General features: G+C 44.7%; 1 protein-coding gene and 1 pseudogene across 5 annotated transcripts; one reads left to right on the forward strand and one right to left on the reverse strand.

Annotated features, from left to right (window-relative positions):
- The window catches only part of LOC133499221 (inhibitor of nuclear factor kappa-B kinase subunit beta-like), a 21,746-nt pseudogene extending 15,174 nt beyond the window's left edge, over nucleotides 1-6,572 (forward strand).
- Nucleotides 3,414-24,474, reverse strand: LOC133499220 (tRNA (32-2'-O)-methyltransferase regulator THADA-like). 5 transcript variants are annotated; one of them, XM_061816950.1, is made up of 31 exons: nucleotides 24,283-24,474; nucleotides 24,010-24,181; nucleotides 23,838-23,924; nucleotides 23,735-23,762; nucleotides 23,216-23,364; nucleotides 23,024-23,146; nucleotides 22,610-22,730; nucleotides 22,278-22,423; nucleotides 20,609-20,693; nucleotides 20,396-20,532; nucleotides 20,105-20,302; nucleotides 19,309-20,017; nucleotides 18,208-18,360; nucleotides 16,517-16,626; nucleotides 16,292-16,452; nucleotides 14,884-15,053; nucleotides 14,657-14,812; nucleotides 14,456-14,589; nucleotides 14,240-14,377; nucleotides 12,591-12,695; nucleotides 12,290-12,490; nucleotides 12,048-12,198; nucleotides 11,734-11,980; nucleotides 10,001-10,237; nucleotides 9,732-9,924; nucleotides 9,293-9,481; nucleotides 7,201-7,433; nucleotides 6,970-7,128; nucleotides 6,626-6,889; nucleotides 6,343-6,545; nucleotides 3,414-4,677 (listed from the first exon to the last, which is right to left on the reverse strand). In XM_061816950.1, the coding sequence occupies exons 1-31, from the start codon at nucleotides 24,402-24,404 to the stop codon at nucleotides 4,418-4,420; spliced, it is 5,541 nt and encodes a 1,846-aa protein (XP_061672934.1). In that variant the 5' UTR covers nucleotides 24,405-24,474; the 3' UTR covers nucleotides 3,414-4,417. The 5 variants fall into 5 exon arrangements, with proteins under 5 accessions (XP_061672934.1, XP_061672933.1, XP_061672935.1 ...); XM_061816949.1 differs by having other exon boundaries at nucleotides 10,001-10,240; XM_061816951.1 differs by lacking the exons at nucleotides 23,735-23,762; nucleotides 23,838-23,924; nucleotides 24,010-24,181; nucleotides 24,283-24,474 and having other exon boundaries at nucleotides 10,001-10,240; nucleotides 22,610-22,725; nucleotides 23,216-23,355.
- Nucleotides 24,475-24,717: the final 243 nt, after the last annotated feature.

Below are 24,717 nucleotides of genomic sequence, written 5' to 3' on the forward strand. Positions count from 1 at the left end.
AAAAACAGCCGCAGCAGCTACAGAGTCGTAACACGGTAGCACAGCACTAACAGGGCCGGTTAAAAAAAAAACAAAAACATACCTAAATCACTGAAACGCGTGAAAAAAAAAAAGTACTAGTAAAAATCATTGACACACGGCAGTCACACACCGGCAACATGCTAGCACAGCGGTTGCCCGTGCTTATTTCTGTAAGACAATGCCAAACCGCATTCTGCACGTTACAACAGTGTGGCTTCGTAGTAAAAGAGTGGCCTGCCTGCAGTCCAAACCGAACACCCATTGAAAATGTGTGGTGAGGTATAAAGCAGAAAATATTACAACAGAGACTCCAGACTGTTGAACAGCTGAAGCTGTACATCAAGCAAGAACGGGAAGAATTCCACCTACAAAGCTTCAACAATTAGTGTCCTCAGTTCCCAAATGTTTATTGAATGTTGATGTGAACTCAGAGTTCATGATTATTTGCTAAAAAAAAAATATATATATCAGTTTGAACATGAAGTATCTTGTCTCTGTAGTGTATTCAATTATTTATAGGTTAAACATGACTTGAAAATCTGTGAATTCTCCTTTTATTTGTTTAACACAAAATCCCAACTTCATTGGAATTGGTGTTGTATGATTCAACTCTTGTTTGGACCTCATAAGATGAGTACCTCAATAAAAGTAATGTAATAATTGAGATTTCCAACATCTAACAAAGGTTTTTCTTGTGTCATTGCAAGGCACAATAAACTGCGACTGAAACAAGACAGTGACATTGTCGTCTATGAAGACCTGTCCTGGTGTGGTGCGCTTCTCCAAACATCTTCCTCAGCCCGACAACCTCAACCTCAACAGGTGACCTCCATCTGCATTGAAATACTAGTCTTAGTAAGACATACTAGTCATGTTGGTCTCTCATTTCTCCTGATGTGTCTTTTAGCGGAGAAGCTGGAGAGGTGGCTGCGGCTGATCCTCAAGTGGTCTCCCCAAGAAAGGGCCAAAGATCCGGATGCCACGCCCAGCAACTGCTTCTCACAGCTGGAACTTATTTTGCAGCTCAAAGTGAGATTTTATCACACTTATTGTGAATTTTTGCCTCAGTCAGAAGAGTTTGATTTCTTTGGTTTGTGTACATGGTCTTTTTCGACATCTTATGACAGAGTATCCCAGAATTGGAGTGTTGTCCGTTGTTCCTATTAAACTTTGGTGACAATCCACACATCGGTGTCATTGAAGAAGGTATCTAAATTACAGAAATAAAAAGCTTTGAAAAAGCTTCTGTACCGTGTGACAGACTGGTGACCAGTTGTGGGTGTGGTCTCCCACTCGCCCAAAGTTAGCTGGGACGGGTTCCAGCACTCCTGCTCCACTTGTTGGGATAAACGGCTCAGATCATGGATGGATAAATAGATGTAAGAAAAAGCTTCTGTCCAATCCCTCCAAATCATGTCAGCGGAGTTGTCATTCAGATTGGAAATTTGACTACTGTCACGATACTGTAGTTCACTTGTTGTTTCAGCTCCATTTATAGTCTATTCTTTACAGATGGTTCACGTATTGAGCATGACCACCGCCAAGATCCTGAGTTACGTGGTTGTGGATGACGAGACCGTGGCTGAGCTGCAGAAGAGAATTGAAGAAGACCACAAGCATCCCTGCGGCCAACCAGGAGTTCCTGCTGGAGGCCGGTTCAGCCCTGGAGCCCCGTCGGTTGGCCACACAGCGCGCCATCGATTGCGCCGTAATGATAACGTCTCATTTCGCAATGTGCTTTCATCTTAGACTCTTCAATGACAATACATATCGATGCGTCATGTCCCACATCTGCAGGAGATCGATGGGTCGGCGGACAGACTTCCCTCTCGTCTTCCTCTTTGGTCGCTCCTCTTGTAGTTATGAGCCACCGCTGACTCCTCGCACCCTCCCAGAAAACATCTGTTTTGGCCGTGAGTGTCCACAATCTTTCTCTTCATTTCAGATTGAGATATTATATTGGTCTTAGTCCATGCCAAAGAAAATATTATTTATTTTTTTGTAACTGAAAAGTGTGCAAAACTATGTTGTTGTGCAAGTGCGCGTCACCTAAGGTATTCATTATAAAGTTATTCTTTATTTTAATATAGCGTAGATAATTGTCTAAATCAGGGGTCGGCAACCTTTAACACTCAAAAGAGCCATTTTGACCCGGTTTCCACGGAAAAGATAACTCTGAGGGTCACAAACACTTTTATTATTATTATAATGTTTATTTTTTTGTGTGTTATACATTCTCTAAAGAATGTGTGTGTATATGTACAGTCAAGAATATAAGTATTTGAAACCCCTGCTATAATGCAAGTTCTCCCACTTAGAAATCATGGAGGGGTCTGGAATTTTCATCGTAGGTGCATGTTCACTGTGAGAGAGAGAGAGAATCTAAAAAGAAAAATCCAGAACTCACAATGTAAGATTTCCATCCATCCATCCATCCATTTTCTTTGCCGCTTATCCTCACAAGGGTCGCGGGGAGTGCTGTGGAGCCTATCCCAGCTGTCAACGGGCAGGAGGCGGGGTACAACCTGAACTTGTTGCCAGCCAATCGCAGGGCACATGCAGACAAACAGCCGCACTCACAATCACACCTCAGGGGAATTTAGAGTGTCCAATTAATGTTGCATGTTTTTTTTGGGATGTGGAAGGAAACCGGAGAAAACATGCAAACTCCACACAGGCGAGGCCGGGATTGAACCCGGGACCTCAGAACTGCGACGCCAACGCTTTACCAGCTGATCCGACCGTGTCGCCAAATGAATAATCAAGAAAGAGTTCAAAGCTAACCCTTCTTAAAAGCTATAGTCTTCAACCTCTCATCAAAATAAAATTGTGCCAAACATATATGCGCGTTCATCTCAGATGACACGCTGTGGCGACCCCGGAAGGGACAAGCCGAAAGAAACTTACTACTATTGTCAGATTCCGCTTATCCGCAGGACTAATCGGGAGAAATGTCCTGACCGACGCTCCAGTTAAAGGGTTAAACTGTCCCTTTACCCCAGCCGACCCTAACGGCGTGCGCGGAGGGGGACGGGAGCTTCTTAAGTCAGTGTCGAGATAAATTCGCCTGCCTTTAGTTTTGCAGAGCCAATCCGGTCTGCCCTTGTCGAGTAACCTTACAGAGAATAAGGGAGATAAAGTGATCGCTCCGCTTTTACAGCAGCTTCATCTCTTATGAATCGATTGCATTTGTCATTGACTGAGTAAATTTAACAATCCTTGTTAGGATCGTACGGATTGGTTTTATTTTAAACCGGAGATTATCAATGAGTGACTGATTAAAATGGAATTTTACGACTAAATGATGTTGTCGTTGACTATGGATCTTTGATGAGGTTGAATGGTAGTAATGAGACAACTCAATGTAAGAATGACAAAGATAGATGAAAGTGGAATTTTTAAGTATTTAATAAAATGATAAAAATTGTTCAGATAACATTCATTACTCGACAGTCACTCCCGCCAGTCGCGCGGGGTACGGTTGCGACGTTAAGGCAAAATTCGATGTGAATTGAACATAAATCAATAAAAAGACAAATGATTAAAATGATAACACTGATAGTAAGTAGGATGAGATCAATGATAAAAATTGTAAAAAGTAATAAAAATGAAGTAAGATTAAAAGCATTCAAAAGTATTAGAAACTCTGGAAAATAGACATTTTTTTGAGTGAGCCTGTTCGGGGTGATCCAAGTCCTACGAAGCTCGAAGCCTAATTTAGTAATAAGGAATTTTAGGATTGGGATAAATTGTCCAAGCCAACTTGCCCTTCTTAGGTAACCACGTAATATCGCTGGTATTATCCTGCCATTACCTTATTATAGTAGTTGTTTTACTTGCTTTTTTTTTATGTTTGTTTTAAGTGATACATTTCACTTAAAAATGTGAAAAAAATGTAACTCCTGTGGCCGCTTGCGTCCTTCCAAGATGGAGTTAAGGACACAGTAATAGCCTTTACCATGTCTAAATTTACATACAGCTTGTCACTCTGCTACAGAGTGTAAGACGCACAAGCGCACACAAAAAGACTCCGCCAGAGACCTGAACCGTTAGAGGTTGCTTTGGTTTGGTTGGGCAGATTTATTATATTCAAACCTAACTTTTTACATCATAACACGAAAGCATCTCATAATGTGGTACTGAACACAATTCTTTTCCATTGTGGCAGCAATACCCTTGCGCAGAATACACACATTTATACTTTTTTCCCTTTCATTTCCACCATGTTCTGTGTGTCTGCTCTGTCATCAGAAAATGAGCAGCCCTTTCAGAAATATGTAACATATTTGTTACACAGTGAGCTTTCTTACCTTGTACCTTCATAAAGTCCATTCACAGCCAGTGTAAACATTCAGCATTTAGGCCCACCTCAAACACCCACGTAGGATTTCCCCAGTTATCTTTTTACCGATAGTCCACGGTGCGGCAGCGTGACGTCACTAGTCTCGGAGGATTCTCGAGAGGAGCTCAAATGGACACCTATTTGACGCAGATGACGGCGGACATCCTTTAAAGTCACGCGCAGGGCCGAAGGGTCGCAAAAGTCTTGCACGCGGTCGCAGGTTTTGCAAAGGCGGAGGAGGAAGGTGGCTCTCGCGAGCAGGCCGCAAAGCGTGCGGAGGAACCGAGCGTCGGTGAGGAGCGTCGGCGTCTCGGCTAGAGAGATAAAAATTGGAAAACAGAGCTTAAGCTGCAGTTTTTCTTCAATTTTGTGAAAGAAAAAAAAAAAAAAAAAAAAAAAAAGATTATCGTTGGAAATATTGGTATTGGTCTAAGTGTCATCAATGGAAGTTAAAAGTCATCATTTCGGATACTAAGTCTACCACTGTTGTCGAGTTGGGGAAAATAACCACAAATAGAGCTCTCGCACGTGACGTCACCATTTTCACGGCGCCATATTGGAGGTCAAAAAAAAAGCTGCTCGACAGCGTGGGGGACGTTGAACCGGAGCAGAATATTCACAATGCCCGACATTTGTTGCGCTGTTGGTTGTCGCAACAGACGAGACGGATATTCAAAGAGGTCATTCTATAGAATTCCTGCTGAAAAGACGAGAAAAGGTCAATGGATTTCGGCAATTAAACGTGATGGATGGTGCCCGATCAAATGCACACGACTGTGTAGTGATCACTTCACTTGAAGTACGAATTATTCTTCTCAATCTCAAATTCCCAAGAAGTATTTATGATGCCAAGTTGGCTCATTTGAGAACAATGCGTATTAAAAAAACAAACAAACAAAAAGAAAACAAAGCGTAAACGCGACACGTTAATCTTTGGTAAACCTCTCCCCGACAGACTTCTCAAATGAGTCCAATGCGTATTTAAAAAATGAAAATAAACCGTCGGTCACACAGAGGTTAACCTAGTTCAACGTGTGGCCGCAACGCGCTTCCGTGTACGGGGGCCGAAGCCTATCCCGGGGTTTATTTTCTTTTTTTTAAACGCGCATTGGACTCATTTGAGAAGTCTGTCGGGGAGAGGTTTACCAAAGATTAACGTGTGGCCGCAACGCGCTTTGGGTACGGAGGAGCCGACTCGGTTTTTTTTCCCCAATCATAGTTAATGAATGCAAGTTTTTTATTTCAATATTGGTATTTGTATTGAAAAAAATCTGAGTTTCTCCATCGCTATGTGGGATTTCTTCTTGATTGAGAACAGATCCGGCAACGTAGTATTTGTATGCGTCTAGACTTTTCTACGCTTTCAAACTCTTCCGTGTAAATCTCGATGACTTACTCACCAGATCCATGTGTAGGTCCAGTTGTCCAAGACAAGCGGAAGCAAATTAACAGTCCAATTTCTTATCGGCGAAAACATCGACTTCGGCATTAAATGTGGGTCCTCTATGCCAAGTGTGTCTCATTTTTCCACGTATCTTCGTTTATGATCACCTTCTGAATGTTTAACGGTGTCGGACAAAACTGCGAGACGTATTTCCGCGCGGTCCCCAACCCACTTAGCATTGAAGACGGGTTTGTTTGACCGGCACTTCTGGCCAGTGATGTGATTTGACGATGTAGGTGCACAAGCTCTATACACAAACGTAGCGTAACACATGAGAATTCAAAGAAAATACCACTATGCATGTATCCATTTATTTTCTATTTGGCTTGTCCTCAGCTTATCTCAACTGATTTTGGGCGAGATAATGCAATTTTAAAAATCAAATATAGCACTTGAGCGTTAGAATTCGATTAATCGAGCCGACCTTGCTTCCTCGGTAATACGGTCGCATGGCGAATGACTTTCAAATAAAAGTGACTACCGGTAATATCATAAATACGTCTGACACCGTTTCTAGAAATACAAGTGTGCTGACCTGGCCGGATGTCTTTGCACAGTGCGAGGTTGTCTAGCAGCAGAGCGGCGTTCTCCTGCGCCCATGTGCCGAGGCACGACGCCAACGCTGAAGATTCGGAGCACTTTTCGGCCACGAGCAGCAGGTAGGGCAACACGTGTGCACACATCACCGAGGGCTCAGCAAACACGTTGGCGTCGTCCTGCTCGTAGAGGCCTCGGCACCTGAAGGAAGGCGCCGCGGGACGACGGTTAACAACCTCCAGTCAAGTCTGTTCTGATCCCGAATCAGCCGAATCTCTCACCCGCTGTCCGCCGGCTTGGTCAGAACAGATCTCAGGTCGGAGTGAGGAACGTGACTTAGAAGCACCTCCAATGTCGTCGGCGTGTCCCGGCACTCCTCCAGCAACAGATCCAGCAGAAACGGCACCGCCAGGTTGACCTGCATGAGGTAGACGTGCTTGTGTCCTCCTCCTCTGACGTGACGCAGCGTGCCGACGAAGCCGGCTGCTCTCGACCTCGCCGCTCGGCTCTGGTCCTGCAGCAAGTGCAGGCAGGTGCTCAGCAACCTTCCCGGGAGACATTGAACATTTCCTTGAAAGAGTGATAAACCCCATGAGTGAAAGACTGCGTGGAGGTGTCGCAGTACTTGATCATGACAGATGGCGGAATGAGCTTCTGGCTCACTAGGGGAAGGCCAGCCACACACAGAGCTTCAGCACAAGCGATCCGCAGAACTTCAGGAACATCAGGGGACCGGTAAGACTCCAAGACGCCGCACCAGCGTTGGATTACAGAATTCTGAAAACTTTTTGTTTTTCCAAACACAAGTGCAGAGTGAAGCAAGGCGACAACGAAGTGTGTCGAACTGGATTCTCACCAGTGGGAAAGCAGGAGGCTCGCAGCACACAGGGCCTGGGACAGGAACTCCGACCCGCCTTTCTGATCCTCCAGGCTCCTTAATAACAGATCCAGACATTCCAGAAGAACGGATTCCTCGAGTGGGCACGGTGGAGGAGGCGAATCCCCCCGGGCCGTCACTGCTACCAAGGCTGCAAGGTGGGCCCTGCGGTACTCCTCGATGGGGCTCAACAGCGCCTCCCTTAGACTGGACTGAAAGTTAAAAGGATTTAATACAGGCTTGAATGGTAGAAGAATAAGCACTTATGTTACAGCCAGCAGGAAAAAAAATAAATAATAATATTTTATGATCTACTTTATTAGTTTTTTTTATTTTTTTTGCAAAGAATCAAAAGAACCTTGATTCCAAAGACACTGTGTCCTGTAAATGCTTGGCCATAGGCTTTTAGAACTTTTACTTCAGTTCATTTCAAAATCACGTTTGATACATTGTTGGAAAATGTTTTTTTTTTTTCAGTGAAGCTCTCAAATCATACATTTGTCTAATATAGAAAAGCAGATATAATGTTTGACATAGGAGTACACCCCTGACATATTTTTTAGAATCTGTGTTTGTTTCTGAATATTTTATTCACTGGCATACTACACCACACAACAATAATATGCTCACACACAAAAATAATGTTTACAATATTTTACATTAACTGAATGCTGCAAAAAAAATGAATCAAATCATGAAAGTTTAACAAAGATTAAGTTCAAAACAAACCCAAAAAAATACAACTTACAGTAAAGCAAATAGCTATATTGCAAGTTCTCCCACTCTGAAAGCATGGAGGGGGTCTGAAATGTTCATGGTAGGTGCATGTCCACTGTGAGAGAGATCATCTCAAAAGAAAAATCCAGAAATCACAATGTATGATTTGTGTGATACAGTTGCAAATAAGTACTTGAACACCTTAGAAAACCAACGTTAAAATTTGGTACAGTAGCCTTTGTTTGCAATTACAGAGGTCAAACGTTTCCTGTAGTTGTTCACCAGGTTTGCACACACTGCAGGGAGGGATTTTGGCCCACAGATCTTCTCTAGATTAGACAGGTTTCTGGGCTGTCGCTGAGAAACACGGAGTTTCAGCTCCGCCCAAAGATTTTCTATTGGGTTTCGGTCTGGACCCTGATATTCTTCTTACGGAGCCACTCCCTGGTTTTCCTGGCTGTGTGCTTCGGGTCAGTGTCATGTTGAAGGACCCAATCGCGACCCATCTTCAATGCTCCGTTTCCCAAAATCTCACAACACATGTCCGCGGTCATCCTCTCCTAATACAGTGCAGTCGGTCCTGTCCCATGTGCAGAAAAAACACCCCCAAAGCATGATGCTACCGCCCCCATGCTTCACAGTAGGGATGGTGTTCTTGGGATGGAACTCATCATTCAGCTTCCTCCAAACACTGTTAGCGGAATTATGACCAAAAAGTACCATTTTGCTCTCATCTGACCGGAAAACTTTCTCCCATGACTCCTCTGTATCATCCAAATGGTCATTGGCAAACTTAAGACTGTTCAAATATTTATTTGCAGCTGTATCAGATAAATAAATTGTTAAATAAATAAATAAATCTTACATTGCGATTTCTGGATTTTTCTTTTTAGGTTCTCTCACTCACAGTGGTCATGCACCTACGATGAAAATTTCAGACCCCCTCCATGCTTTCAAAGTGGGAGAACTTGCAATATAGCAGCGTGTTCAAATAATTTTCTTCACTGTAGCAAAGTATGAAGGACTGCAAACCTCATGTATTTTGTTGGGATGTGATAGGAGCTTGGAGCTCATTATTTTGCTTTTTCAAAAAGATTTTTAAATGAAATAGCACATTAAAATGAATTCAATTGTGTCTGCTGATTAGAAGCGTATATCCCCAGAACACAAATTCCAGACAGTTACATAACTTGACAGCGTAAGAAAGAAAAAGAGAACAACATTTATGGCCTAAATAATGAGACACACGAGAAGTAAAACCCATTTTCAAACCGCTTCTTAACGGCTGTTTAGTCCCACGACATGATCCGGGTTCTAAATTACGTTTTTCAAAATTCTCCATCCTGTAACTCACCTGCAGCGCACTCTGGACGGATTCTTTCAAGCGGGCGTCGAGTGAGGCGTGGTCCTCCGCCACCCACGCGACCAACGCCAGCTTCAGATCACAGCTCGCTGCTGCGAAACCCTCCAAGGTGCCACACGCCCACTCGGGGTCGGCGCAGAGAAACTGGATGGCTTGATGATGGAAGGAAGACAAGCCAATCTGATATGAACGGCGGAAAAAAAAAAAAGCCGGCAGGTCAACGTCGCTGATCGTATCGCTATAAAATACACGAGACACCTTTTATGAATCCAGCAGTGAACTGTCTAGATATCCCCAAAATAATGTTTTGAATGGACGTTTTGTTGCAATTCATAAATCCCTGTGTCTGTTGATATTACAAGCATAAAATGAAAAGCAGTTGAAATGTATTGCATCCGAATGTGTCTAAAAACAACAGTACCACACAAACCTGAAGGCCCTGCTGAGGCGTACGTAGTTCACGCGTGAGAACGTCAAAGAGCTTCGAGAGAAAAGCCTCGCTGCACAATTTTCCCAGTGACTGCACCACGGCGACATAGGTCGCTCTCACCAGCGGGCACCGCTGAGCATCCGTGGCGAGCCACGCTGCTCCCTCCACGGCGCTCACCACCGCCGCCGGCGCACTGCCACGACAGATGAGCCAAGATGTCAAAGCCCCGACAGGTCTGGTGAACGTATAAGACCGTTTTCAAGCCTGACCGGTTTTTGCCAAGCGCTCTGTCCAGGAGAGCCTTCGTGTGCAGCAGTTGCCCGTGGAGCCAGTTGTGACAGCAGCGCGCCGGTGCGCCGGGCAAGCGCGCCGTCAGATGGATGAGGATGTTTGCGTACTCTGAGGGGGGAGCCATGGCGACCAGCGCCTTGGAGGCCATCGCTCTCACGCCGTAAATGGGACTGGCGGAGAGCTGAAGCAAAGGAGGCAGGAAGTCTGCTAAGCTTCTGCTGGCCGAAAACAATAGAAAACAATCAGTTGCCGTCCCAAAATAATTAAGGTCAAGCGTAATTTAACTGTGAAGGCATAATAGGATCAATATTTATCAACTCATAGTTTTGTAGAATTGTATTGCTTCAGTCGTCCTTTGTTCTCTAAAATACAATATTATAATTTCTTGACTGTTAAACAATTTTAAATATCTTTCATATGTTAGTTTACCTATTACCTTTGTTTGATGCCTAATATATGAAATAAAGTTTTACTTTCATAAATTAATGTCAATTTTTGCTTTTTTGTTAGTCATGTTATTATATCTTGACTTGTAAACTGAAATCTTCCAATGACTTGGTCACAGATTAACAGAAATATTGAAGAATTTTTTTTCCCAATTTCTTTGATGTTTCGAGTTCTCATAAATATCAAGCTTACGTGATTCTATGTTGATGTGAATAATAGTGAAACTTTTTGAATGTTTAATATTGAAAAATGGGACTGTTCTTACAAAATTGAAATGATTTTCCGAACAAATGATAGCCTGCATTTGAGTATCAGCATGATCAGTGATACTGTGAAAAATGTGAAAATTTTTTTGAAGTTGCAGATCTTCTAAACAAAACCACGCCTTCTTACTGGGAGCTGCCATGTTTGTTTGATCAGAGAGAAGTCATGAAACAACACAACATTAACCTGTTAATAACCATTTGTGAGTCGTCTGGCGAAAGCCAGCAGTAAATTTCTATGTAGATTTAAAAATTATTCGGATTGGTTTTCGTATGTCTACCGTCTACACAAATTTTCATTGCGAACGGTCATTGGTTAGCGTTTTTTTTTTGCTATCACGTAACCGATGGGTAACCTACACGATCGTTCGCGGCTTACGTTGAGGCCTGCCGCAAGCATTGTTGGCGAGCGCACATAAGTGGGGGACAAATGAAAAAAATTCAACCTGCAGACCAGCTGCATGTGAAAACTTCGAACGCACTTCCCGTCACATACCGGACACTGCAGCGTGTGAATATTGCTGTACTGACAATGTTTGGTCCTACCTACAGCAAGTCTTTCTCAAAAAACATTAAGACCAACCTACGTGCATGAATGATGGAAGTCCCAAAGACTGCACGAAGTTTCATTTCATGACAAATGAAACGGACGACTAAGCCATTAAGCAAAGAAGTCGCATTAATGATAAAAATGACTTTTAGCATTATTGGTTAGCAGCAGTGTAATATTATTTAAATGAATTTAGAGACTTATTGCACTCTCAAAGTGTTGGTCTGACATAAAATGCACAAATACATTTTTTGAAAAAATATTGGATGGCTCTTTTGGAATTACATTTTCAAATATTTGCCGTTTATGGTTTTCTCAACTGAAAAGGTTCCCGACCCCTGCTGCAAGTCAAAGAAAACTGCATTATTTTTTACAGTATTTTTTTTTTTGTGGGGATAACTCCTCCCCGCCAAAGACTACCATGATGTGGTGTCGGCTAACGTGACCTTACTGTTCCGAGTCCTGGACGCCAGGCTGCAGTTGCGACAAGAGCGTCAGGATCGGGTACAGCGACGGCTGAAGCCGGAGTCTGGCCTCCTCGGATAGACGCTGAAGGTCACGGGCGGTCTCCCGGAGTTCCTCGAGGAGGAAAGGTTGGAGCTCGGAATAGTGGCGGAAGAAGGCGCGGGGGGACATGCCGTGCTTCGTCCCACCTTCGCTGCCGGGCCTCTGCCCGAGCATCCGCGAGCAAAGAGAACCTGGAGAAGAAATTTCACGTGAGCGGATCTACAGTCACGTTTGAAGAGTATTTTGCTTCTGTCCTACTGTAAAGCTGCAGGGCGGCATTTCTCATGGCCCAGCAGGGAGAACTGAGCATCGTGAGCGCCAGGATGGTTATGTCGGGCGAAAACCGAAGGATGGCGACGCCCAGGCCCGATCCGCGCACCAGAGCCTGAAGCGTGTGAACGGCACACACCTGCGACGACCAAAAGGAGCCTCGTTCACGAGTCTCTAATATTTTCTCTTTGTAGCCAGAAAAAAGTGTCGTTTCACGTCTGCCTACGCACCTGCGGGAGGTCCAACGTCTGGTCCCAGTTCTCCGGAAGGGGGATCCGAGCCGTGTCCAGTAAGGTTCGGATGCTGTGGGCTAAGAGTGGGCGTGCTTTACTGGCCTCCTCTGCAGAGACGACACAAAGGATCAGCATCGGCAATCCGGCGGCCCGCCGTGTGACGGAGGTACAACGAGGAGACTGCACAACTTGTAACGCCTGCCGACAAGACAGAAAACGAGAGAGGGCGACGCCACAAGTAAGCAAGCATGTTTTACATCAATCCAGATAGTGTGCACGTCAATATGTAAAAATTCACTTGTTGGAGCATTTGAGATGGGACATCCCTGAGCTCAGGGTCACTGGACCTGAGCAGAGCCGAACAGAATCTGGTGAAGCCCACGCAACATCCTTCTACTGCCCCCTGGTGAAGAAAGAGGAGAATTTAGGAGTTTTTTTTGTTGACAGTACCTTGGGTGGACCTGTCCTAAAAATGTGGTATTTTTGTTCTTGCGGAATTTGTGCGCGACATTTTTCAGATTTCAAAATGCATTGCAAGGGGCTATCTGACCGAGATGTTAGAAAATACAATTTTCTGTTTAAATTAGTGCTTGTCACATTCGTATATCACACCCCTTACTTGTCAGGTTTTTTTTTTTTAATATAAACTATGAATCATCATCCATCCATCCATCCATCCATTTTCTTTGCCGCTTATCCTCTCGAGGCTCGCGGGAGTGCTGGAGGCAATCCCTGCTATCATTGGACAGGAGGGGCGGTGCACCTTAAACTGGTTGCGAGCCAATCGTAGGACAGATGGAGACAAGCACTCACAATCACACCTACGGGCAATTTAGAGTGTCCAACTAATGTTGCTTGTTTTTGGGACGTGGGAGGAAACTGGAGTGCCTGGAGAAAACCTATGGAGGAACGGGGAGATCGTGCAAACTCCACACAGGCGGGGCCGGGATCGAACCCAGATCCTCAGAACTGCCGCCTATGAATTATCCTTTCATATAAATTTGAGGAGTAACTTTGCTTTGAGGCCACACATAATTCCGCCTTTTGCTAATTCACATTAGTTTATGCTTTAGTGACAGCGATCTAAACAGTTTATTACAAAACTGTAGATTATGCTCAGACTGCTTCCCCAAAGTTTCCAGGTACAGAATTTCCCACACTATAAGCTGCACCGCATTATAAGGCGCACCTTCAATGAAAGGCCTATTTAAAAAAAAAATAAATAAAAATCATAAGGCGCACTGCATTACAAGGCGCATAGAATACACACTATAGTAGAGTTTGAGGTTATGTTATGCATCCCATTAGATGGAGCTGCACTAAAGGCTCAATATCGATCCATATATAAGGCGCACCTTCGGCTTTTGAGAGAATTGAAGGCTTTTAAGGTGCCGGAAAATACGGTAATATTTGCTAAGTTATCAAGTTACTTATGGCAATATGGTTGTTCGCAATTGCCTAGCCTGGATAAATAAAGGGTTACTTAAATTAGATAAATTGAAGAATAAAATGAAAAACAAATAAATTGTCCAATAAGATCAGGGCCACAAATGAGTTTTCAAAAATCTGAAAACAATGAATGAAATTAACAAATATTTTTCATGAATAACCTTAAAGTTCTTTTGTGGTTTCTAGCAAAGATACATATTCAACAAACTTAGAAAAGACACAAATGTTGGTCAGCGTAGGAATCTTTCTAGATTTGACTCCACGTACATACATATTTGACCACAAAATTATTTAGACCCCAATGTAATGTAATGTAATTATGTATGTTTCAAAGGACGACACTTCCGATGCTAATATTATAAGTATAAGTTGGGTGGAAAAGTTCATAAGTGTAACCAACCCTTGACAATAAATATTTGCAAAAAGGGCAGAAGAATCTTGACTCGACGCTGCTGAACGCGATAACGAGACGTGCACTTGACAGACATTTGAACCTACCCAGTGACGGCATTTGAGGAGAATATTTCTAAAAATATCCGACGCAGTTTCGAGATGCTTTTTTGTCAGAACGCACGTTTTGGGCTTGGATTCAGAAAGAACCCTCTCCACGAGAGAACCTAAAAGGATTCCCGTTTCCTGATGAGAAAGATACAAACACACGTGAGCAAGAGAAATCTTCAAACGTCAAAATAACCACGAGGCTGCGTCCGACACCTTTAGCGAAACCCAGCAGCAGGTAAGAACGAGGCTGTGCTCCTCAGACAACAAGACACCCTCCTCTTGTCCGTCTCCGCTGCCAATCAGAGATTTGATGGCATTCCCCATGTCGCAGAAAGAAGCGGGAGAATCTAAGGGAGCAATCATGTCGGACAATGCCGTGTCAAACCCAAACCGGCATTTTTAATCGCAGATTACCGCTTTCCAAATCCCGGTGTCCGCGGAGTACGCCGAGGAGAAGCGCTGAGACGTTTTTTAGCAAGCTCAGCAGATTAGTGGTCAGCGCAGGACCGAGTGAATCACAGATGGGGCGTGCGTCCTCCGACAAACACTTCTGCAGGGCGCTCACGACGCCTGAAACCAAACGTTACGATAAATAACTAAAAAGCAATGAAAAGCTGTGCAGCTACTCCAGCTAGGCTCACCGTGAATAGGTTTGGTTCTGGCCGCGAGCATCACGTGGGCCTTGGCTGTAGCGTAGTGATCCTCGAGCTCATTCACAAGGAATCTAAGAAAACTGGAGGTCTCCATGCTACGGACACTACTGACGCTGGCGTCATGGTTTAGTTTGCAATCTTCAGGAAGGCCTTGACATCTAAAAAAAAACAACAACAACAACAAAAAGAACAGCTGACTAATACTAATAATCAAATACTGAAAATACTGTCAGCATTCTGAGGTGAAAATATTTCCGGCATATACATTACACATACACCTGAACCAGCTGATGATATCCAATATAAAGAGATTTATACATGACTATGGTCAAATTCAGACACATATTAACCTAAAGCACAAGTGTCATCCCTATAAACATTCTAAAATAGATATTGTAATGGAAAGTACAGATAACATTATTCACTTCAATGTCTATACGAAAAAATAAATATGAGCGGAGAGCGCGTCATCCATGGGCAAAGTTACGGAATTCTCTTTTGACATCGAAGTGACCGTTTCCAGCCATATTTAGATGATGTGCGGATCATGCCCAAACCGCATGCGACCCAACCACCTCTGCGGCAGAGATGACCCACCCCGGCGGCACCGCGTCCGCCGATCACGGCTTCAGCTGGAGTGGCACAGACACATTTAGCACCCCTGATTTACGGATTACGCTTTTTTTTAGTAGCTGTATACACACCTACCTGTCATTTGGAACCCACAAAGCTCTCGTCCTTTGCACCTGTGAAATTCATCTTTCACGACGAAAAGTATGAAGACCCAATCCATCCTCCAGAGTGTTCGAGCAATATCCAGCAATGCAACGAGCCGGCATTTTGGCTAACATACCTTCCCGCAGGTAAAATAGTATAAAGATAAGATACTGCCCTGGACGTCACTTCCTGCTTCTTCTCGCAAACAAATCCCTTGAGAGGATTTTCATGGCGGGAGTTACTAAAAGCCACATACGTCAAAATCATGTTTTGTGGTGAAAAAAAACAGATGGGTCCATTACGGCTGCCGTTTTTTCATTAATGACGTACTTTAAAAAAAAAAAAAAAAAATCAAGCATTTCATGAAAGTGGACCTTTAACGACTGTATTACTGACTGTAGTTCACACTCGTGGAAAAGTCGTTGAAAGTTGTTACTTATGTTTTTTCACCTTAATTATCGGTGTGAGAGAGCAAAATTTTAGAAGGGATGACTGAGCACAGTTCAAACCACAACCACGGTAAGAAACGTCGCTAGTTTAATACCTTTTGGACGGCGTCAAAATAAAATTTCAGACTTGACCCCTGATGGATTTATTCTAACACAGAACCTGTATCAGATGATATTATACTGAGCAGGTCTAGTCCAGATGATGATGTGCGCTTGATGGTTGGACTTACTTGTAATGCAGCAGCTGCATCATGAGCGCCCCCATCTGGGCCTGCTGGACGCGAGGACTGCACAGCAGCTGCTCGGCACGAGTCAGCACAGCGGCGGCGACGTCGGCAGGTAGGACGGAGGGGAAGAATCTCACCAATAATCCCGCTGAAAGCTCCCGAATCTGCGGAAGCAAACGTTTTACCGGTATTTTATTGTCTTGACGTGAATGAGGTCGGGGGCGCTACCTCATTCGTGGAATCCTCCAAACAGCTGATGAGAACCAGCAGCTTGGTTCTGGAGAAGAAGTCCCACTGTCCTCTCAACCTGGCACAGTCAATGAGCGATCCCATGTTCACTGGAGAAAAAGAATCAAGGGGCCATCATTTGAAAATATTACACATATTTAAAAATGGCACAAATCTGGTTGTGGAGCCGTCTCTCCACAGAGCGAAATCTTGCAATTAAAAAAAATATATATCTCATTCAAATTACATTAACTACAGTATAAAATCCCTAATTAATCTTTAGTCTAATATTAATATTAAATATATCAGTGCCTTCTTAAAGGGCCACTGTCATGAAATGCATGATTTTTAGTATGTTATTGATGATAAAGCAGCAGCTGACATGGACCCATGCATTTTTTTTTTTCCACCACAAACCATGATTTTGACGTATACGGCTTTTTGTAACTCCCGCCATGAAAATCCTCTCGAGGGATTTGTTTGCGAGACGAAGCAGGAAGTGACGTTCATGCGAGGACCGCCCTCAAGTGGACTCGTTAGTTTCCATTAGTTTTACCTACGAGAAGATAGCCCGTTGTTCCTTCCTGTTAGCCAAAATGCCGGCTCGTTGCATTGCTGGATATTATTTGAACACTCTGGAAGATGGTTTCACTTTTCATACTTTTCCAAAAGATCCAGTTCGTCGTGAAAAATGGATTGCACAGGTGCAATGGACGAAATCTTGGTGGGTTCCAAACGACAGGTAGGTGTGTATGCAGCTACAAAAAAAAAAAAATGATAGTTTGGGGCGGACCATGTAATCGTTCTCTCATAACGTAACAAAAGATCCGGATACGTATGACAGGCGTGGTAAATGTGTCGATGTGCGCATCGGATGGCGTCGGGCTCGCGGACGGCGGCGGCTCTGAAAATGCCGCACTCAGCCGCGTGCGACGACAACGCCGTAAAGCGCCCCGACTCGACGGTGTTGTTCATCGCGGACGGCGGCGGCTATGAACAACGACGTAAAGCACCCCGGCTCAGCGCCATGATAAGCCACCTCGGCACTGAAAACGAGCCACCCCGGCGCTGGGCCGCGATGGCTCATCTCCGTCGCGGAGGTGGATCGGGCGGGGAGGCGGTTTGGCCGTGATCGCATATCATCTGAATATGGCTCGAAACAATAGGGTAATATTGCCCCGGCAACTTCACTCGGCTGTGAGATGTTTTCTTCTTCGTAAAGAGCTTCCGTATCAGAAGGGGCGCGTTCGTCTCCCATAGTTAGGGTGCACCGCGTGTTTTCATTGGCGAATGTCCGGGTGACATCACGGACAGAAGATGCAGCCAATATGGCGACCACTTGGATGTCGTAGAATGACACTCCTGCAACTTTCCGCATGGATGACGAGCTCTCCTCTCACATTTATTTTTTCGTATAGACATTGAAGTGAATAATGTTTTATGTATTTTTCATTACACGATCTATTTTAGAATGTTTATAGGGATGACACTTGACATTTAAGTCAATTTTAGGGGGTCTTTGGTTGTTGCCATTTACAATTTCTAATGTCCAAAAGTAATAGTTTGTTGCAGACAACATTATTTGATGTTGAGTGTATTTGTATTTTTCAATTCGTACAAATATCGAAAGCACTGTACGCATTGTGAGGTGCGTTTTGTAAGAAATGAAATTTCCAGCGCAGCGTACTGACCGGGTGGTTGTCCCTTTTTCTTGTCGGGGCTCCACGTGTCCGTGCAGGTCTCCAGCAGCGCTGACAGCAACAGTAAGGCCGTCTTCTTCCTTTGGTAGTTGTGATCGGCGGTCAGACTGCAGCACAAAAGCTGGCTCAACCAGTCCACAAACCCTAGAAGGATATAAAGCCCAAAAAATATTAAAAGCAGTGATAACATTAGTGCACGCAGATCACCTCTTTGGGCAGACCTGTACAAAACCAATCACATTAAATGCAATGTGCTGTAACAGAATGTCAATCGAATGTTCTACCGTAGTTTTTTCACGCGACTTTTTTCCCACACGCGGTTTATGCGATGACGTGGCTAATTTGTGCATTTTTTTTCTAACGGCACTCCTGTAAGTTAACAGTGAGACCAGTGAAGTGTATGTGCCGAGGAAGTGACTTTTACCACTATGTTGTTTTTTTTTTTTTTTTTAACGGGCCCTGTTAGCGCTGCGCTAACGGGACAAGCCGAAAGAAAAACAAGTTAGCGCTAGCGCGGTGCTAGTGCACCATGTCTCAGTGATTTTTACAGGTATGTATTTTTTTTTTTTTTCTGCTGTGTTACTGCCATGTCTCGGTGATTTTTACTGGTATGTTTTTTTAAACCAGCCCTGTTAGCACTGTGCTAGCGTTAGCCTCATGCTAGCAGCGTGTTGCTGTTGTGTTACTGAGTGTCTCAGTGGTTTTTACCAGCATGTTTTTTTTAAACCGGCACCGTTAGCGCTGCGCTAGCGTGTTGCTGCTGTGTTACGGCCATGTCTCAGTGATTTAGGTATGTTTTTTTTTTTCGTGTGTTTTTTCATCCCACCATGTTGTTGCTATGCTAAGATGAGGTATTAAAACTTTGAAAACTTTCTGTTTGCCATCTTTCTTTGTAAATATATCGTTTTTCAACGTGGGCACTTGTGGCTTTTACACAGGTGCAGTTTATGTATATACCAAATGGTATTTCCTTTACAAATGTACTGGGTGAGGCTTATAATCAGGTACGCTCTGTAGGCCGGAAATTACGGTATTTGATTTGATGTAATGATGCCTGTACAGCACCATCTTCCAATTTGACAAAAAGCTCACCTATTCCCAGGTCCAGTATTTGCCGTGAGCTTTCCATCGGGCCGGTGTTCTTCTGTTGTTTGACGTGCGCCAAGCAGCCGTCTCTGAGCCGAACCAAAAATCTCCTCACTGCTGCTTGAAAATGCTGGCGGAAAAGCGATGACTCGGAGTTTAGGTTCTGAGGAATGAAGGTCCTCATTACTGACAGTTCTTCCGGTGTCGGAGTGTCTTTGGTCTTTGGGCTGCAACACAGGAGGTTGAGGGCAGCAAGTCGAACGTTGTCATCCGCAGAGCCCAGGGCGAGCTGGAGGATCTCCAGGGAGCAGCTCCCCCGCAGAGACCAGGGCGACCCCCCAGTCACGACCCTGTAGCTACTCATAATGAAGGCCCAGGCGCAGAGGTGGCCTGGTGAGGACGGGTCAAGGGAGGCCAGCAGAGGTTCCACAGCGGAGGGGAAGACCTGGAAGGTGCAGGGGAGTAAATGCGTTGAGCTGTTGCTCTGAAGAATAACGACACGTGAGGTCAGCGCCTCAAGGAGGACGGGAAGCCACCGTCCAGCCCACTGATTGGCCAGATCCGACTCCGAAACCGGCTTCGGACATTCCCCGCAGAGCTCTCGTCTCTGCTGCTGGATCAGACACCTGTAAAGTTCTGACCCGCAAGGACACAGGTGATCGTTTGACACGCACTTCAGGAGGTGATTCGGTATTTCGGCATATTGATCCAGCACCTGTTCGATGAAAGGGAATGAATGAATTACACTATTGAGCAACATCAATACTACCCCAAAAAAAAAAGAATAATAATTCAACCTCACCGTGTCGGTGCCCAAATATGGAACCAGAGCACAGAGGCGCTGGTATTTGGCTTTGGATTCCCACGGGAGTTGGATAATTCGTTGCAGTAGAGACAAATAAAGAGGCTTCTTTTGGTCGCCAAACCGCTCGCAATCCGTGTCATAGAGGTCCAAAAGCAAGCTAAAAGTCACTCGGGCACAGTCGGACACACCTTCCACCTGAACACAAGGGTCCATATATTAAAAAATATCTATATAAAAACAAAAACCTAAAATTATACCAAAAAAAAAAAAAAAAGCAGTTGAACTCACTGGACTTTCAGCACCGGTCCAAATAACGGAACAGAGCCGTTGCTGCAGGTTGCTCCCGTCAGCCAGAAGACGGCCACCCGTCATCTCCCAGATATCAGACGCGCATTCTCTGACCTTCTTCAGCCACAGCGTCAACACTGCAATGGCGCGTCACATTCGCACAGGTGACTTTGGCGTGGAAGCGTGCGGATCGACCGTCTTATCGGGACTCACCCTCAAAGGAAAGGAAGTGACCGTTCAGCTTCTCCTCGCACAAATCAGAAAGCAGAGGAAACAAAGCATCCAGTAGGAGGCTGCCCTGCGAAGACAAACGTGAATCATTTGCTCGATAAGGTCAACGCGCTTTCCCGTCAAAGTACGCCGCTCAACATATTTACCGTCATTTCCGGCCTATAAGTCGCGACTTTTTTCGCACGCTTTCAACCCTGCGGTTTATGCGGTGATGCGGCTAACTTGTGCGTTTTTTCTAACGGCCGCACTCGAGCGGAAAAGATAAGAGCGAGACCGGTGGAGTATATGTGCCGAGGAAGTGACTTTTACCAGTCCGGCCCTGTTAGCGCTGCGCTAGCCTTGTCCTAGCGTTTTGCTGCTGCGTTACTGGCGCATCTCAGTGATTTTTACTGGTATGTTTTTTTTCTGGCCCTTTTAGTGCTGTGCTAGCATTAGCCTTGTGCTAGCGTGCTGCTGCCACGTCTCAGTCATTTTTACCGGTAAGTTTTTTTTCTGACCCTGTTAGCGCTGTGCTAGTGTGTTGCTGCTGTGGTACCGCCGCGTCTCAGTGACTTTTACTGGTCTGTTTTTTTTTTTTTTAAACCAGCCCTATTAGCACTGTGCAGGCATTAGCCTTGTGCTAGCATGTTGCTGCTCTGTTACTGCCGCGTCTGTGATTTTTACCGGTGTTTTTTTAAACCAGTCCTGTTAGCGTTGTGCTAGTGTTAACTCTATACTAGCACGTTGCTGCTGTGTTACCGCCACGTCGCAGTGATTTTTACCGGTGTTTTTTTTCTGGCCCCGTTAGATCTATGCTAGCGTTAGCCTTGTGCTACCGTGCCGCTGCTGTGTTACTGGCGCATCTCAGTGATTTTTACAGGTATGCTTTTTTTCTGCCCTGTTAGTGCTGTGCTAGCATGTTGCTACTGTGTTACTGCTACATCTCAGTGATTTTTACCAGTATGTTTTTTTTCCTGGCCCTGTTTGCGCTGTGCTAGCGTGTTGCTGCTGTGTTACTGCCATGTCGCAGTGATTTTTACCGGTATGTTTTTTTTCTGGCCCTGTTAGATCTGTGCTAGCGTTAGCCTTGTGCTATTGTGTTGCTGCTGTGTTAGTGGCGCATCTCAGTGATTTTTACCGGTATGTTTTGTTTTTCTGGCCCTATTAGCGCTGTGCTAGCATGTTGCTACTGTGTTACTGCCACATCTCAGTGATTTTTACCGGTATGTTTTTTTTTCTGGCCCGGTTAGCGCTGTGCTAGCGTGTTGCTGCTGTGTTACTACAGTCTCTCAGTGTTTTTTACAGGTATGTTTTTTTTATGACCCTGCTAGCGCTGTGCTAGCGTGTTGCTGATATGTTACTGCCATGTCTCAGTGATTTTTACCGGTATGTTTTTTTTTTGTTGTTGTTTCTGTTAGCGCTGTGCTAGCGTGTTGCTGCTGTGTTACTGCCACGTCACAGGGAATGTTTGGAAAGAAAAGCTAAGGTAGATTAAAACTTTAAAAACTCTTTGTGTACCGTCTTTCTTTGTAAATATCTCATGTTTCAATGTGGGCACATACGGCTTTTAAATCAGGTGTGGTTGGTGCACGTACAAAATGCTTTTTCCTTTAAAAATGTAGTGGGTGAGGCTTATCATCAGGTGCACTCTATAGTCCAAAAATAACAGTACCTCTGCGCCCTGTGCACATGAACTGAGCAAGATGTGACGGTGACAGCACATCAGGAGGCCCCTGGCCATCGCCAGCTGACCCACTCCGGCCAACGACGTGGGGTAACTCCGCACCTGAAGGGCCCCCACTGTCAGCAGACGTGGTTCTGAGAAAGAAATAAAATAAACAACATTTTGTCAGGGCAGGGGCCTTTGAGCATTTGCACGCATGTGTAGAATTGCAAAGTGGGACTTATTATACGCCAAAAATTGAAGTGAATTTTGTAGCATTTCTTTACCAATACACACAGCTTGTCCAAACAGTATTTAGGTGTCAGGCGGTTACGCTGTACCCGAATCAGAGCTCTGTAAAAGACTCCAAGCGGCCGCTGCACCGGCGCTGCGCTCCGACGCCGTGTTGATGAGCATGGCCGTAGCGGTCCCCGCCAGAAGTCGAGTGTCTCTGTTGCTACTCTGCGGGACAAAGCCGACTCAGACGATACAAACGGAACCGGCAAGTACAGGGAAAAATACCGAACCCGTCATTAAGCTAATACGACCCAACACGAGTACTGTTTCCAAATCAATTTCAGGAATCTTACCGTACCGCGGTGAACAACTGCAATGCATCACACAGAATTTATACACCACAAAAAAAATGATACGCATGATCAATTAAAAAAAAAAAAACAAACAAAAAAAAACTTTTGAGAGTGGTAGTAACAAGCGTATTTCGCCTTCAAATAACTGACAAATTAAGAACAAACCTCTCGAAAAATGATTTCGGTAAGCGCCTGCAAGATTTCCTGGATTGCCGGCGTCCTCTCGTCATTGTCCCATACTGCAAAAGACACTTCGCTGGACAACAGCTGAAATATCTGGAGACACATCTGCAGAGATCACACGACACAGATGTGACGGAGGACAAGGATTCGGCACAATATGTAAAGCGCGCTAACCTTCACGGCAAGATAACACAGCGGCCCATCTCGGAGGGACTCTTGGTGCAGGATTAACAGGAAGAATTTGGCGAGCTTGTCCAGGAAGGAAGGACAGAGCTCCCGCCACACGTCGCGGCCCGCAGCGCTGTCCTCCAGGAACATACATGCTAAAATTGAAGAAAAAATAATGAAATATTTGACGAGATGTGACAACCGGCAGTGTGACAAGTTATCAAAACAGCTAATGCATAAAATTGAGAGCTGAAAAAAAAATTAAATTCCAATTTACTTTTGATTCAATTTCAGTCCGTACTGCTTTTTTTTTTTTAATTTACTTCTATTGACATAAATTGGTTGAATCAGCACTTCTACTTTTACCGATTTTTTTTTTCCATTTTTACTACGGTTATCAGTTTTGTGCCACCTTCAGCAGTTCTACACCACAGCAAACTACAATCGCGATAACACGGTATATGCTCAAAGTGGATCATGTGGGTCTTGTTTGGGTTTATGTACTACTTCATAGACAGCACAAACCTCTCTGAAGGTCTTCTTGGGTGAACATCTGGAAAAATACAACGGTCACCATTACCCGGCTGCATCTAACCTGTAAGTTCTGAACCGAGAAAGTTCTTTGTACCTGCTCTGATTGAACTATGGAGCTCAAACAGACTTGGGTTTCGCCGAACACCAGTCGACGGTCCACCTTCGCCAGTTGCTGCAACATCTGTCGAGAGGCAGGAAGCGTTTTGAGAGACGACACTCGGATTGGATGGGCAAGTTAAGCAGAAATGCACGCTACGAGAGCCGACCCGGTCCACTTTTCTGCAGGCTGTGGAGATGTGAACCGTCTGCAGCTGCAAGGAGACGAGAAGTCGGACGATGACATGGAGGTGCTCGGGCTCCAAGCCATCCACCTTGACCGCCTTCAGCAGTTGGGCAGCCTCGTCCAAAAGGCGCTCCTTCCTTCTTTTAACATCGCTCCTGTTCAGATCGGGTAGAATTATAAGAGTAAAAATAATTTCATGTCATTCCCAGTCACAGTGCGACGGCGAAATGTCTTTACTGGAATTCAAACCACGAACCTGGAGCACTCCGAAAGTTTGTCGAAAAAGAGCTGAAGAGTTTGGTTTCCATTTTCCTTCGTTTGGTTCTCGGTGACGACACAAATGTGTAAACTTGTCAGAAGTTCGTCAAAAGTCAACATGGCTCGCGCCACACACGGGACGCAAAAACAACTAGTTTAGCTAGCTGCCCGTCATTTGGGCCTGACAGCGCTTCACTGCCACCTGGCGGACGGAGTACGCGGGTTCTCTTACGTGCACACACTGACCTGTCGATTGGTTGAAGCCACCGGTCGCCATCTTGGTACTCCCAAATCGTGTGGAGGACATCGTTTACAGGTTGGATTATGGCAGGGTTTTTCCTCAAAATTTGGCATGTAGAATTAAAACTGATCGTGTGAGCTTGACATTTGTTCAGTTCTGGTAACATGAAGGATTTTTAATTTAGCCAAAAAA

This window comes from Syngnathoides biaculeatus, chromosome 4 (assembly GCF_019802595.1).
Source record: "Syngnathoides biaculeatus isolate LvHL_M chromosome 4, ASM1980259v1, whole genome shotgun sequence".
In the NCBI taxonomy this organism is placed as follows: Eukaryota; Metazoa; Chordata; class Actinopteri; order Syngnathiformes; family Syngnathidae; genus Syngnathoides; species Syngnathoides biaculeatus.